This window comes from Mesitornis unicolor, unplaced genomic scaffold, assembly GCF_000695765.1.
Source record: "Mesitornis unicolor isolate BGI_N332 unplaced genomic scaffold, ASM69576v1 scaffold13654, whole genome shotgun sequence".
Lineage (NCBI taxonomy): Eukaryota > Metazoa > Chordata > Aves > Mesitornithiformes > Mesitornithidae > Mesitornis > Mesitornis unicolor.
This window is the reverse complement of record NW_010180877.1, coordinates 24,748-39,169: the sequence shown is the minus strand read 5'-3', so window position 1 is coordinate 39,169 and position 14,422 is coordinate 24,748. Positions and strand designations below refer to the sequence as shown.

The 14,422-nt window shown below is 41.5% G+C and overlaps 1 protein-coding gene across 1 annotated transcript in view; it reads right to left on the bottom strand.

Annotated features, from left to right (window-relative positions):
- LPAR1 (lysophosphatidic acid receptor 1) overlaps positions 1-14,422 on the bottom strand; it is a 45,123-nt gene that overhangs the window by 27,495 nt on the left and 3,206 nt on the right. The window contains exon 2 of the mRNA XM_010183231.1: positions 5,122-5,865. Within this exon, the coding sequence (XP_010181533.1) occupies positions 5,122-5,865 (744 nt within the window). The remainder of the gene's footprint in view (positions 1-5,121; positions 5,866-14,422) is intronic.

Below are 14,422 nucleotides of genomic sequence, written 5' to 3'. Positions count from 1 at the left end.
TATCAATCAATCGATCACCTAGAAAGCTTAATGTTATCAGTTATGCACTTTATTTGCTTTAACTGTCTGACTACAGCACATGTTGACACTCCTGTGCATTACTATAGTTGTTTGCTGCTTTCCATCCCCATGTGGGACATAGTTGTGAAGTAAAAGTTACAAAAGTACAAAAATAAGTCTTTCCTGCAATTCATAACTATGGCAGAAAGAGAGGGCAGGAAAAAAGCTGTTGCTGGGCAGTTCCACCCTTCCAGATGTTTATACTGAACTTCCAGATGTTTTCCTTGCATTTATTGCCTCGTTATAATAAGTAAGGGACTGTCTTCAAACACAGTGAGACTCCTTTATATCAAAACAGTTTATACAAAAAGGACCTTCACTTTTTTACTTGTGCCCACGTAAGTTTCTAAATTTTACAGAATAAACCACATTCTTCCAAACAAGGTTGATGGTCTTACAAGTAGGAAAGGCCTATGTACCCTTTTAGTTCCTAAGACCATAAAGGTTAAGCAATCACGAATTCATTGATTGCTCTACCTATGTCCTGGGGCCCTAGCTGTGGTGCTCAGCTCAACAGAGATACCTAATTTTGGCCAAACACCATAAAGAACTCACCCAGCTCAGAAAGCTAATTGGCAAGAAGAATAAAATACATGTGAGAAGGGCTGTTACTGTTGTTGTTATTTAAAATTCAGTTATAAAATCTCAGTATCATAATCTCACAGTTGAACATCTAACCAGAGAAGAATACCCAAAGATGTATATTGAAGGTGTTGGGAAGTTATCCACATTGTAAAAAAAAAAAAAAAGAACTGACAAATTAAGGATGGGTGTCTAATCATCATTTAGGCAGGAGAATATACAAGCTAAATTTCTAGCAGTAATGATCTAGACTGGTAGTTATCTACAAATGGGGGTATTTAAGAACCTCTGAAAGACCCCAGACTTTCATGACTTATTCCAGGCCATGGAAATCCAGAGCAGAGCTACTTTTTTCAGACCTGAGCTCTAAAATCCTTTTTTGGTGCTTTCACCACTTCTTAAAACAGTAGTTAGATATTGTCATCCATTTTCGGGCCAAAAGCATTCAGAGTTTAACTGAGACCTCCATCAGAAAAACACTTTAGCTTTGTCCTTAAACATAACATAAGATGTAGAGGATGGAAAAGAGGATGCCAACTTCCAGCTGTCATATCTGCTAGGCTTCTGCTTGTTCCCTTGATTGCTTATTTAAACATAACAAATGGTGGTGGTGAAAGGCATAGTGTCAGTGAGCTGCAAGCCAAACCAGACCCAATTTTACAGCTATGTGTGATACACAGATTAGTCCTGCCTTAGCTCCAGCCCAAAGAAAAGGCATGCTCTAAAGAAAGAGCTTTATGTTCCTTGTTACTTTCGAAAGATTTCAAAAGCAGCCTTGTTAAAAGAAAAAAAGGGCTCAACTATGAAATCACTTCCTTCTGTTTAAAATATTTCACTCAAGAAAAAAAATACCAAAAGGGCATGAAAAGGAAAAAAGAAAAAAAAAGTCTGTTCTCTGCTTTTAACTTGCTCCTAGGATCCAGCATCTCGCCTGCTCTGGGGGATGACGCAGTGTGCCAGATCCCGACTGCTCCAGCCAGCACGTCAAGTGGCCACGGCCCTCCCCACACAATCACCCCCTTGTCGCTGGTGGCTGGCGTCCACCCCGTGCACGCTTACAGCGCTGCACCCCTTCTGGGAGGCTCTTCTCCTCCTGGAGCAAGGCAGCAAGGCGCGAGGAGGGCCGGCAGTGTGAGGCAGCTGACAAACAAGAAGCTCTTGTGTTAATTCTCTTCCCCTTCGGCCCCCTGAAATGTAGCGTGGATGGGGACAGTGAAAAGATGATCCTCTGCTTGCAGTGGTGAGGCTTTGCCTGGGAGCACAGCCAGCAGGATGACTGCAGGAAGGTCTGTTTATGGCAGTCTAAAAGTCAACCGAACAGTTCATAGCTGCCCAAGTCACAGGGGTGTTGCCTACAGCTGGGCAGCAGTTTAACAAAGATCCTAAGACAAGAACTGGTTTGCCAGTGCTCATAGGTTTACTCAGCCTCTCAGCTCAGTTTCTCCTTGGTTCCCAAGGCACCTTCCCCCTCCTCCAAACTAATTGCCTGCTCCTGGGTAGGTGGGCTGATGCACACCAGCTCCCTTCCTCAGCTGCGGGGCAGGAGAGATGGGAGATGGGCCTTAAAAAGAAACTGAAACACTTCCTTTCCTCTCTCCACCTCCAGCAAAAAGCTGGCTTCTGGCTCAAATGGCAATGTATTACCCTGATCTGCACCATTAAGAAACACAGTCTTTTCCTCTGCGTTATTGAGGTTCACTGATGCAGAAAAAGCCAGGTAGCATGAAATAAACCTTCAGCTCCAGGCAGCCTATGACAGCCACCTTTTCTGCCTTTCCCACAGCTGAACCAGATAAACCTGCAGCACTATGCATTGACTACCTTTCCAAGAAAGCACTTGGGAAGCCCAACACTTGAATATTTTCCTTGTGAATATTTTAAATTGCACGTCTAAGCAGACTGCAAGCACTATCAGAGCAGCAGAACAACTGCCCGATCTGGCTGACCGCACCGTCTATTCCAAACTGATAAATTGCCTAACCAGCCTTCGAAGTGATGCTTAGCTTTTTTACTTTGGAACCAGAAAACAATCCTTCATTGGAAGTGCAAATTCAGTAACATGGGATGGCACCTGTCAGCTGATGGCAATTAATCAACATTTGTCATGGTTCATCCAGCAGTCTGCTTAACACCCTGATGGACAAACATTTAACCTCCCAAAAGTCTCTGTGGTTGCCCTTAGGCTTGATTCCTGGCTTCAGGCTATTTTAAAAAAATAATATTTAAAAAACAAACTAAACCAAACAAACGCACAGCTGTTTCCCAGCCATCTTTATCTTGCAAGTGTGTCTCGAAGGTGGTAAGGAGGTGAAAGCATTGCTGCTTTTTTGACACTGTAGCCCTATGACTGACCTCCTCCAACCAAACAAACCACACTGCTTTGAAAAAATCCAATCCTTTTCAAAATAATACTGAAGTGGGAGATCAAAATACAGTGTGAAGAATGTCACAGCCTTTGTTTTCTTCAGATTTAAATAAAATAATACATTATCTCTCTCTGTAAATGGTGTTTTACGCAGAAGAGGTGCTAAAGCAGTGTGTGCACAACACTGAATGGATTTAACTGCACCAGCAACAAGAAATAAGGTCCTGTTTGAATTCTGAATAAAACTTCAACATGTGCTACCTGCAGCCCTGAAAAACCTTACTCCAAGTGGCCCCAGTGAAGAATCAGAGATATTACTAAACTACAGCAGCAGCTAAACTTGAGTGACTTTCAGTCTGGCTAATGCTACTTAACCTCTGGAGTTGTTCCACTGTTTACAGAAAAATACCTGGAAAAAAGAGGTACTTATTAGGCCAAAAAAAGGGGCTACTTTATGTTCCTTGTTAGACCTCTATTGTTGCCTACACATTGAGTGGTCTGTACATCTTTCCTGGGACCTCTCCTCACAGGAGAGCAGAGTCATGTGCTATTTATTCAGTGACTGTTTATGTATATCTGCAACACTGAATTGCACTGGTATAGGCACTTAATATTCCCATCCCCTCCCCTTTTTTTTTTTGAAGCCTGAGACAAATTTTAATCTCACAGGAAATATTCCACTGCTGCATAAACAGCAGTTTCTTCAGGAGGGAAAACAAGCATCTGTTTCCTAATGAGAAAACTGCAAAGCCTGTATTTTCTTCATGATCTTAACCTCCTCTTGCCTACTGGAAGAAGGATCACAGAGGTGGGGAGGGACAGATTTCCGAACCACCAGGCAGTCAGGAGAGGTTTTACCCAACGCTACAGCCTCCCTCACAAGACTCATAGAGATTCCTTCCCTAAAGAGAAGAGCAGGACATGTAGCAGCATGACTTATCAATGGCTGAAGAGGTTAATCAACTACACAGTTCATATTCTGGTTACAAAGCTAATGACTAGGTCAGAGAGCACTGCATATGTTCCTAAACCAACGTATGAATTGACACAGTGACTCACAGCAAATCTCTGCAACTATCCTGGTGTGTTTGTGCAGACAGTAACTGCTGGAAAGCACAGGTCATTATGTAAAGCATGGAAATCAAAGCAAGAACTGGGGCTAAGTTTTGGGCTTTGCAGACTGTGTGCAGTTGCATTTATGAACTACTAGGGAAATGTCACAGTGCAACAGAGTGCTAGGATCCCATGAGACCTCTGTACTGTACTGGAGGACCTCATGGGTGGGAACACAGGTTGGACATGAAGACAACCAGCACCATCCCTGCCTGCCTGCAGCTCACTCTCATCTGCAGCAACAAAGAGCAGAACAAACTGCAAAGAACATCACTAGGGGATGGTGCCCAGTATCCAGGCTGTGCTTTTGCATAAGGAAACTGAGACCCCCAGCCAAAACCAAATACAGGCATCCACAAAACTACAGGAACCTTCTGATCCCAAAGTGTGTCATGATATTTGCCTTGTGTTTCTGTGTCTTTCAAGCCCTGAAGCTTAGGCACCTCCTGAGCAGTGTGCTGTGACACACCAGTGCCACACATGCTACTTTTCTGTATTAGCAAACTGGCAGATACTCAGATGTGCTAAACATTATAGACCTGAATGAACTGTACCTGCAGTCCTGCTTAACACGCAGAATCTTATCAGCAATAGCCTGTAGCCCCTAATTGTTATCCAGACATGGGGGTATTGAGCCTTCCTGTACTATTTTAAGGTTGCAGCCATTTGGAATCTTCAAAGTCAGAAGGGCAAACATTGCAGAGGACAGGTTGCCACAACAGGTTTTAAACCTGCATTGCTGCAAAAACCCACCATCTTACATCTTGAGGTCCTGGATTTTCATCAGTTTCATGTTAGAGGGCTGAGTGACCAAGTCTCTGAGACTCACAAAATAAGCTTGGTAGTCCCAACACAGTAAGGAATGTTGTGCTGCATTCATGTGCCCACCTCTTCTAGTGTCTTTGAAACACTGCCGACCTCCCAAACCTAGACATGCATTACTCAGATCCCCCGATAAGAAACAGAAGGGGGAGAACAGGGGAGACAAAGTAAGCACTTACCAAGCACAATGACCACAGTCTTCAGGAGGCTCATCATGGTGTCTCGATTCCTGCGGGGTCCAGAACTGTGTCTGGACATTCGCATAGTCCTTTGGCGGACGTACCCAAAGATATGAGCGTATAGGACCACCATGACCACAAAGGTGACCAGGTTGAAAATAGCCCAGAAGACCAAGTAAGAGTCACTATAGAGCGGTGCCATGTTGGAGCAGTGAGTAATATCACAAATACAGTTCCATCCGACACTTGGTATGGCGCCCATGACAATGGCCATCGTCCAGATGACAACAATCACAACCACCACTCGCCGGTTGCTCATCCGAGTATGCAGCTGCATTCGGAAAACAGTAATGTGCCGCTCGATAGCGATGGCCAACAAATTGGCTACGGAGGCGGTCAGGCTAGTATCAATGAGACCCTGACGGAGAAGCCAGGTGCTTACAGTCAGTCTTCTAGTGTTGGGTCCTGTGTTGAACATTAAGTAAAAGTAGGCCAGCCCTGCAAAAAAGTCTGCAGCGGCTAAATTGGCCATTAAGTAATAAATAGGAAAGTGGAATCGGCGGTTGACATAAATAGCCACCATAACCAAGAGGTTGGCCAGCATTATGAAGATGCAGACTGTAATCCCCAGTCCCATTACAAGCTTGCTGACAGTGTTCCATTCAGTGGCCAGATATTTTCCACTTCGGTTATAAAAGAAGGCAATGGTTTCATTGTAGTAGCACTGTGGTTCGCTCATGGCAGGAAAAAAAAAAAAGAAAAAGAGAAAAAAAATCCTAATGACATCAGAACTGAAAACATATTATTTCCTCCACGGACAAGACATGCAGAGACAGCAGGGAAGGGGGGCAGGAAGAGAACATGCTTCAAAATTAATCTATTTTTTTAGACCAAATGGGATTCCACAACTCACAAACAATTGCTCTGAGCGGCCTAGTAACAGCAAGCAGATTAGAAACAACCAGAAATGCTTCCATCTGCTCTGAGAGCTAGCATGATTTCTGACATAGTTGTAAATTGCATAGCAAACACGCTTCTGGTCAAGCAGACCTGCTGAAAAATCCACTTAGAAAGAAGGGCACAAAATTTGTACTCAGGAAAAGTTAACTCCATTATAAGACACCTTATTTACAATATCATTGCATAGAGCTATTGCTTGGCTGTAGCGGTGTTAAAATAAATGCTCCACAGAGAGGAGGAAAAGGGGATTACATTTCCCAGCAGGTTTTGACTCATTCACGTCTCCATCAGGGTCATTCCTTCTTGTCCTGTCTTAAAAACAGTGAAGAACACCCTAAATTAAGATTATCAATATGCTCTAAGACTGTGAATTGCCAGGGCCAGGGTCTGTGTCTGTCCTTAAAGCATGAAGTGTATTTATAAACAATAAAAGAAGCATGCCACTATAGTTGTATGAGCATTTTTCTTTTTCCATCAGCCACATTTCTAAACAGTGTTGAAATACACCATGCTTTTAAATATAACTCATCTGAACTGGCTTATTCCAACTTGAAATAGGAGTGAGGCAAAAAAATCAGGAAAGCAATATTTTTAACAAGTGTTAAAAGCATTAAACCTTATTTCTCTCATTAAGTATTGTTATGCCTGTGCTAGGGAATACATGATCAATTTGCCTTGCAGATTACTCAGTTTAGCACAGCTATGGCTGCAACAAACAAGCACCATACTCCACCAGGATGTGTAAGTTCTGCATGAAACTGTGGGCTAGCAAGAAAATGCTTCATGAGTTTACTTTCTCAGTTATAATCAATTACTCAAGGTGCAATTCCCAAAACGCAAGGCTTAGAAAAAGAAACTCCTCTGAATAACATACCGGCTCCTTGTTTAGAATGGCTTAACAATGAGGATGTAAAAACCCCAAGAAACCCATGTCAAAAAAGTCTCTTTCTGAAGAGACCCAGCAGATCTGGCTCTGACACCCTGCTTTCATGGCTGTGAAACTCCACTAACTGAACTTGAATTTTTACAAAACGAGGAGCAGTTTTAGCAAGAAACAGGTTAGTAAGCCAAATCAAAGAACAGATCAACAACATAATGAGATGAGAATTTCTTCCTATTAAAACATGCAAACAAAACCCCATGTTTTGGACAGCTCCAGCCATTCTGGAGGAAATACTACAGCTAACCTAACCTTCATGTTGAAACCATAAATGAGAGTATTGAGAAACAAAACTAGTATTTGGACTCAAGTGAAAGTAGCATCTGATAAAGATTTCCTTAGGATTGCAAAAAGCTATTTCTGTGTTCTTTCATTTCCCTTTGTTTGTCAACACAATTAAGCTAATTCCAATAAAGTAACATACAAAACTTTCCACCTAGATCTCAAATGCATTACATGATGTTTAGATTTATGTTCAAGAAAAAGGTCTTTTTAGAATTATTTTGCCTCCAACGTAAACATTGATCAGGAATATTTGCAGACCCAGGATAATAAAAAGCTAGACTAAATAGTATTTCTCAGCACAGTCACTATAAAACTTTTATTGTTCCTCTAGGATACTTCAACTCATAGCTTAGAAACTTTTCAGTCTTAATAATTTAAGAATTTTAAAAAGTTCTCATGTAGAATCTCTCTGTTGCATAGGAAAAAAACAATTTATAAAGGGTACTTAACAAAGGGAGACCAAGCTACAAGACATCTGGCTTTAATTCCTTGGTTAAAGACCATGTGGTAATAACAGGTCAAGTATAAGAACCCTTGAGGGAGAGAGGAAGTCATAGGAATGAATTAGTGGCCCTTATAAAAGCTTGCCAACATCTGCATTAATTATGTGAATGCCCTGGTTTTTTGCTTGCTGTAGGAATATCTGGATGCAGTCTTACAGTCTGAATTACAGAGGAGGTCAGGATTCCAGGATCCAGTGGAGTTTTGTGATCCTGAATAAATTGTCTCTTTGTCTATGTATTTGTCAATCTGAATTTTTATTTCAGATGGCTGCTGCCCATACGTAATGATTCCTGCTCCACTGTTGCTCCTGTGGAGAGAGGCCAGCTACACCTAGCAGAATGCATACTTTTAATTCAAAAATTTTAAATCTTGTAGATACCACCTTTTTTGTGGCCTTGCTTTCCACATGGCTTCAGAATGTGAATTATCCCTTGATTTTGTAATATCTTCCCCAGGCTTTTACTATGAGATCTGAAACAGGGTATGATAAAAAAAGCTCAATGTGACATGCACTGGTAAGTGCTGTGCATTTCTCTTATTCACAAAATGCCTCACCAGGGCTGAATGTATGCAATGCACATAAGGGTAGGTAATATGCTACAGAGTCAGACTTGTTAAATTTAAAAGCCTGACAGCACTTGAGTAATCCCAGAGGAACAGCATGAGGCTCACTGGCTTCTTCTCTTGTTTGGAAGACATCGTAACAAAACACACTGTTTGCATAAGGGATTTTGGACAACTTTTGTTTTTAGGGTGTGCTAATCTAAATCCTGAGATGTCTTTTAAAAGCAATCTTTTCAGTCCCAAGGGGAAGAAGAGCAGAAGAAGAGAGAGTTTGCTGACTAAAGTTCAAACAGGGGACTTTCAGATGATCAGGTTTCTCGGATGCCAGTGTATGTCTTACAGGAAGGTTTTGACCTCCCAGGTCACAAACGTACAAATCCCAAGGCATCACATTTACCCATTATGCTGCTCTGTGACTGGAAAGGCTCAAGCAAGAGGGAAACATAATGTATCTCTGAGCACTGAAAGTGTTAACATAACATGCAAGCAGGCAGACCCATCCCCGCTCCTGCCCCTGCAGGAAAAAGGGCAGGAAAGTTTGTATTTTAATTTCCTGAAGTTTCACTCAGTGTGTTTCATTGTCTGGCTGAGCCAGATGTGTAGTGCCCTGTGATTTATCTTACCCATTTAGTATATCTCAACAGAAGTTTAAAACAAACTGAGCTGCAAATTACCCATGTTAACTAAACCTCTAGGACACATCTGTGTAGGAAAAGTCTGAATTATAAACCAAGATGACAGATAGAGTAAAATGGAGTAATAGCAGACTAAAAGGAAAGCCTCCTCTAACCATGTCAGGTTGATTTAATACCCAGGATGCAGTTGTCCCAAACCAAAGAATAAGAAAATTCTGAACACATGGAGTTAAATCTCTTAAAATCATGAGACATAGTTATAACCATTCCCCACTAAACACAGATCAGGAAATTTGGCACCAGGACTTAATAAATCAAACTCACTCTGCTTCTACAGTCAACACCTAGTCATTCCGTGGCCAGAATATCACTTTGATGCTGGCCTTTCCAGCCACTTTCTGCTATGCTTGTCCTCCTGGCTCCTCTCCCCTGGTGGTACGGGGCCACGTCACTCGGATGGCTATGGGTGGGTACACTGGGAGGAAGAGCCCATGTAAGAAACTTTCCCATGTTTTGTGCTTAATTCATCTTCCTGCTGCCCCATCTCTCCATCAAATCTTGAAGAGTGGGGTGAGGACTTGGATCCAAGGCATGAAGCAGCCTGTTCGTGGGACCATCCTGGCTGAGAAGCCCATTACACCCATCCCCTCTCAGGGAAGAGACTGGGGTGGAAAAGGCACCAGCTGCCTGGGTCCTGCCAGTGCGATAGTGAGTGAGTGACAGCCCCCTTGGCGAGGGCCGCACATGGATAGATGCTCACGGTAGAAAGCAAACACCAACAAGTTTTCAAACACGGCTGATTGATACTGCCTAAATGAATCATTAGTTAGCACAAAGTGCCTGAGGGACAAATGATCAGTTTACAAAACTCACTGCAATACAAGAGTCTGCAGAATTCCTCAGTCCACCTAACAAAAAAATAAAGGACCCCCTTTCCCAGCAGGCATGGGCTCATTTATTTCTTGCTGAGAGAAACAGAGCTGAACATTCTTAGAATACTAAGGTTTGACTTTTACAGAGCTTTTAAAACTTGAAAGCCACAAAAATTATTCCATATCCAAGAAAACTCTTAAAAATATTTTAACCCATAGCTCTCCAAACACAGTCTGCTTGTCTCTTTTTTTCCCTTTACTAAATTAACCTCAACATGCTACTGTTTTCTTACCCAGCACACAGGGAGGAGATGAAAAGCAAAGTATTTGGCAAGGAAGTCTTAGGAAGATGACAATTCTGCATACAATGAAATGCCAAGCACAAGCCAGAGACCTCAGTCTTTCAGAATCATGCAACTTGTTTGCAGTCTCCTTGAAGTTTGTGAGACTCAGAGGAGAATCATTCTAACTCTATAAAGGATGAACTTTTAATTCTGAAGTAGCTACTTGGATCCCCAAAACAGTATTTATCATTCTCAGTGCTACCCAGAAATCCAGAAACCGTTTCAGAGGAAATGCAGAATTGGGAATGGTAGACTGGGACTCCAAAACAACATCAGCTCTCTTAGAGCTCTACATTTAGAGTTGCACAGAATGGAAAAACAGCAGCACTGCCTTCAGTTTAGCTAAATATTCTTAAGTTTACCAACATACCAGGAAGGCTAAAGCTGAAAAAATTGGGGGAACTGCCAACTTAAAAATCCCCAAATAAGGGTATCAATTAAGAATATATTTAAAATAAGCATAAGCAAGTAAGTATAGGAATAATTGATTCAATATGCAAATACTTTCTCAACCCACAACTGCAAAATCATGGGTTTTATGAAAGTAAAGTTGCAACAGATGAGAAAAAATTGCAATTTGCAACAAAAATTGCTCCATTACCTAATGAAAAGCAAAAAATATGTGCTCTGCTCAAACTGCAGAACACAGAAGAAACAAGTGGTTTAAAAATAAAGGGGAAAAGATGGTGTTTTCTTTAAAGATAAAAGTAGAAGTTGAGGAGGCATTTACCCAAAATTTAAGTAAAACAAAAATCCAGACGTCTCAAGACAAGTATCCTGATTCATTATAGCCTTAAGCCTACTATGCCTTACGTACAGACATATTTCATCTGAACAATGAAAGTATGAAACCTTACCACTAAGATACAACAGCTCCTCATGTACCCTTTTCAGAATTGCACCTCCCAAAGTAATTCTTCGTCACACTTAAAGAAAACCTTGTATGTCAAGATGTGGTGGGTCAGTCACAATAGGCCACTTCTTCATTTCACTAGACTCATTTTACCCTTCATATAGCCAAAAATACATAAGGAAAGGAAACTCTTTGTAAGGGGATCCCTGTAACTCTGCTGTAACATGATAAAGCACAAAGTTACTTGTGGATCCTGTGGCAGTAACTAGCATATCCAGTAATTTTTAGGATGCTTTTGTAGTAGACTGTATTATTACAGAGTCTCAGAGCTAACAAATGTCCCAGCTACTAGAAACTGAACTGAGAAGTTCTCTGTATCTTATAGTTTATAGCTGAAAAGGGTAACTCAGCATATCTGGACAGTCAGAGACCCAGTCACCAGCAATGCTGGAAAAAGAAGCAATTTTACTGCTGGAAGGTATAATTCACAAGTGACACAGATCCTGGTGGAAGCTATGATTATGACCTCCACAGATTGACTACAAAACCAGGGAGGGTGTTGATGTTCCTTAGTGCTTATTCACTGTCGACCACTACAAAAGCAAGTTCAAAAATAGCTTCTGTGGGCTAAAAAGGGAATGGGTGAGAGCAGGAAGTCCAGCCTACTTTAAAAATGCCTTTCTTCTGAAAGATGTCAGGGTCGCTAACTATTCATCTGAAAGACGTCAACTTGGCCCAACAGCTTTTCAGGACAGATAAATCAGGAGCGATGCAATTCACTACTCAAACCCAAGAGCATCAGAGACAAAAAGAGATTTAGGAAATTTAAAAGCTAGAAGAATTGGGAAAAAGTATCCAAGAAAAGGCAGAGAGTGAATCCATCCCTCCAGCAACCTCCCCAGTAATTCAGACACTGCTGTGTCATTGCTCCTTTTCCATAGACCCAGCATTTTTAGATGAGATACATCCCTCGCAAGCACTGCCTGCATGTTCTGGTGAATGTCCTCCAGTTGAGGAAATGAAGACTGTTTGAATCAGGGAAAAGTTCTACATCAACACTTACCCCCTGACACTGATAGGATGGCTTAAACACTTTGATTACTAAAGATTTGTTCCCAGATACAGCACTGCTCTTCTGCCTCATCTCTGCCTGCCAAGCTCCTATCAAAGGGAGGCCACCACTGCAATGCCGAAGTACTGCAAAAATAAGCTAATTGGGACGTTGAGCCCAAATTGGGTAGTTGAGCCCAAATGTCCCATAAAGAGTGCAGAAAGGGTTTCTGCAAAGATCTTCAAGCTTCATTTTTTTCTCAGAGAGCTTTCATGACAAGCTGAGCCTTACAAACATTAGCCAAACATGGATGTAGGCTCAACACCTCCTGTCTTTGTGGGAGACACAGAAAGGCAATTATATCCTGTCAGCTAATTTAGTGACTGAAACATGCCACTTCTCATGCCTTCAGAAGAAGTCTGTCATGGTGCAGACCAGGCTTCTCCACTATCTCACTCAGTTCTCTCCCAGTTGCCTACCAGCCTTATCCTCAACCCAAGCATCGTAGCCAGACACCCAACCTGTTGTGAGTCTGCTGTGCAGGATGAGTACAGCGCAGGACAGACTTTCCCCAAATACCTCAGCACCAGGAAGAGATTTATGGAGAGAGGTGCAGCACCCGGTTCTCTATTTGTGTCCCTTTAGAAGCCATCAGGATGGAAGAAATGGAAGGGAAAAAAAATCTGCACCTCTAACATCCCCAGTGAGTTTCCAAGCATAGTAAGTTGCAACATGCAACCTTTGCACCCAGTTAGGTACTCAATGAACCAAGCTGGGAATTAATTCTTGGTTGCAGCAGCTGAAAGACTGGCCTTTTATGCTGAAAAAATGCTGTAGGCTACTGGGGCTACTTCCATTGCCAGGAAACACCTTCCATCACTCCTCACCAAGCAGGCCAGCAAAGTAAGCACTTGGGAGAGTTTAGCAAAATGCTGATTCAAAATTATGTTAATGAGGATAGCAAATTTCATTTTGGGATGGAAATGGAGATTTCCAAATGGAAATAAGAAGACTATCCTGTGTTTACCATGGCAAATACGCTTTCTTCTCGAAATATACATCAGATAGTTTGTGTTTTGTTTTAAAGTACTGCTTTATGAAATAAATATATAAACAGAATAGAGAAAAAAATCTTTCTCTCCCAGGGCTCTGGCAGCAATGGGTTTGCTATCAGTAACATGTTCATATAGTACTGAGCAGCTGCCTGTGAGGCACTATTCATCTACTTTAAACAAAAAGGAGATGTATTTTGAACCCCTGGTAATCTCATCTACTATAAGAATAAATTTTTAAAAAGCATACCGGTATTTAAGTTTCCCCATGATGGCTGCAACTGGGTGGATATACCTCTAATCTGTTCCTTCCAGTCTCATAATTTTCTTTTGTTCTCTTGTTTACCTTATTTACCACCACCAAAGGTCTGTTTTGACAAAGAAGTTAATTTGTTTACTCACCTAGAAGGAGAGGAAAAAAAATCTGCACATTTGTTTGCTGCAGAAATTTGGGCACCAAATCCAAAATGCAAATCATGTTGGGCTTTGTTGGGGAAAGGGTTGACAACAGCTGTGCCACCCCATAGGAGTCAGTTCTCAGGTATCATTATAAAGGGGAAAAAGCTACTGAGGATGACCATTCTGTGGCAAGGATAGTTTAAATATCTTCGACTCTAATTCAAACAAAAAGAAGGGAAAACAGAGAAGTATTCAATGGCATAGAGTGGGAGAAGTGTTTTTTGGCTCTGGTAACCACAGAGCCAGGAAAGGCCACTATAATGGAAACTGCTCTGGATTTCTCTTTGAAACAGCTGCAAGGCAGTTATTTAACTCTACTCATTTACTTCTAGTATTTGGCTGGTAGGATCCACTGCTGGCAAAAGCAAAGCAAGAATGATGAATTTTTGTTGTTTTCTCAATTTAAGCATTTCTGAAGCACTGTTGGAAGTCCCTGGTTCATTAAGCAACTGGAGCTCAGATAATTTCTTCTTCAAAGCTTTTTTTGCAGAATTCGTCTCATGCCATTCACAAACAGAGAAGATACTAATCACTCCACAGAGTACGTTAATCAGTTTAGATCACCACTTGTTATGTTTCCTTTATTGCAGACAGCAAAGCCCTCTGGGATGCTAAATGCTTTTTACAGAATTATTTAACTTTCCGCTTACTGCATTATCAGTTTAATCAGGTTTCTATGATATAGTTTTGTGCATACATAGCTGAGGCATGAAGTTGTCACATGTACCACAAAATATCCCCAACTAAAATATGAGAAAGTTCTGTTACATTTTGTTTCTTTC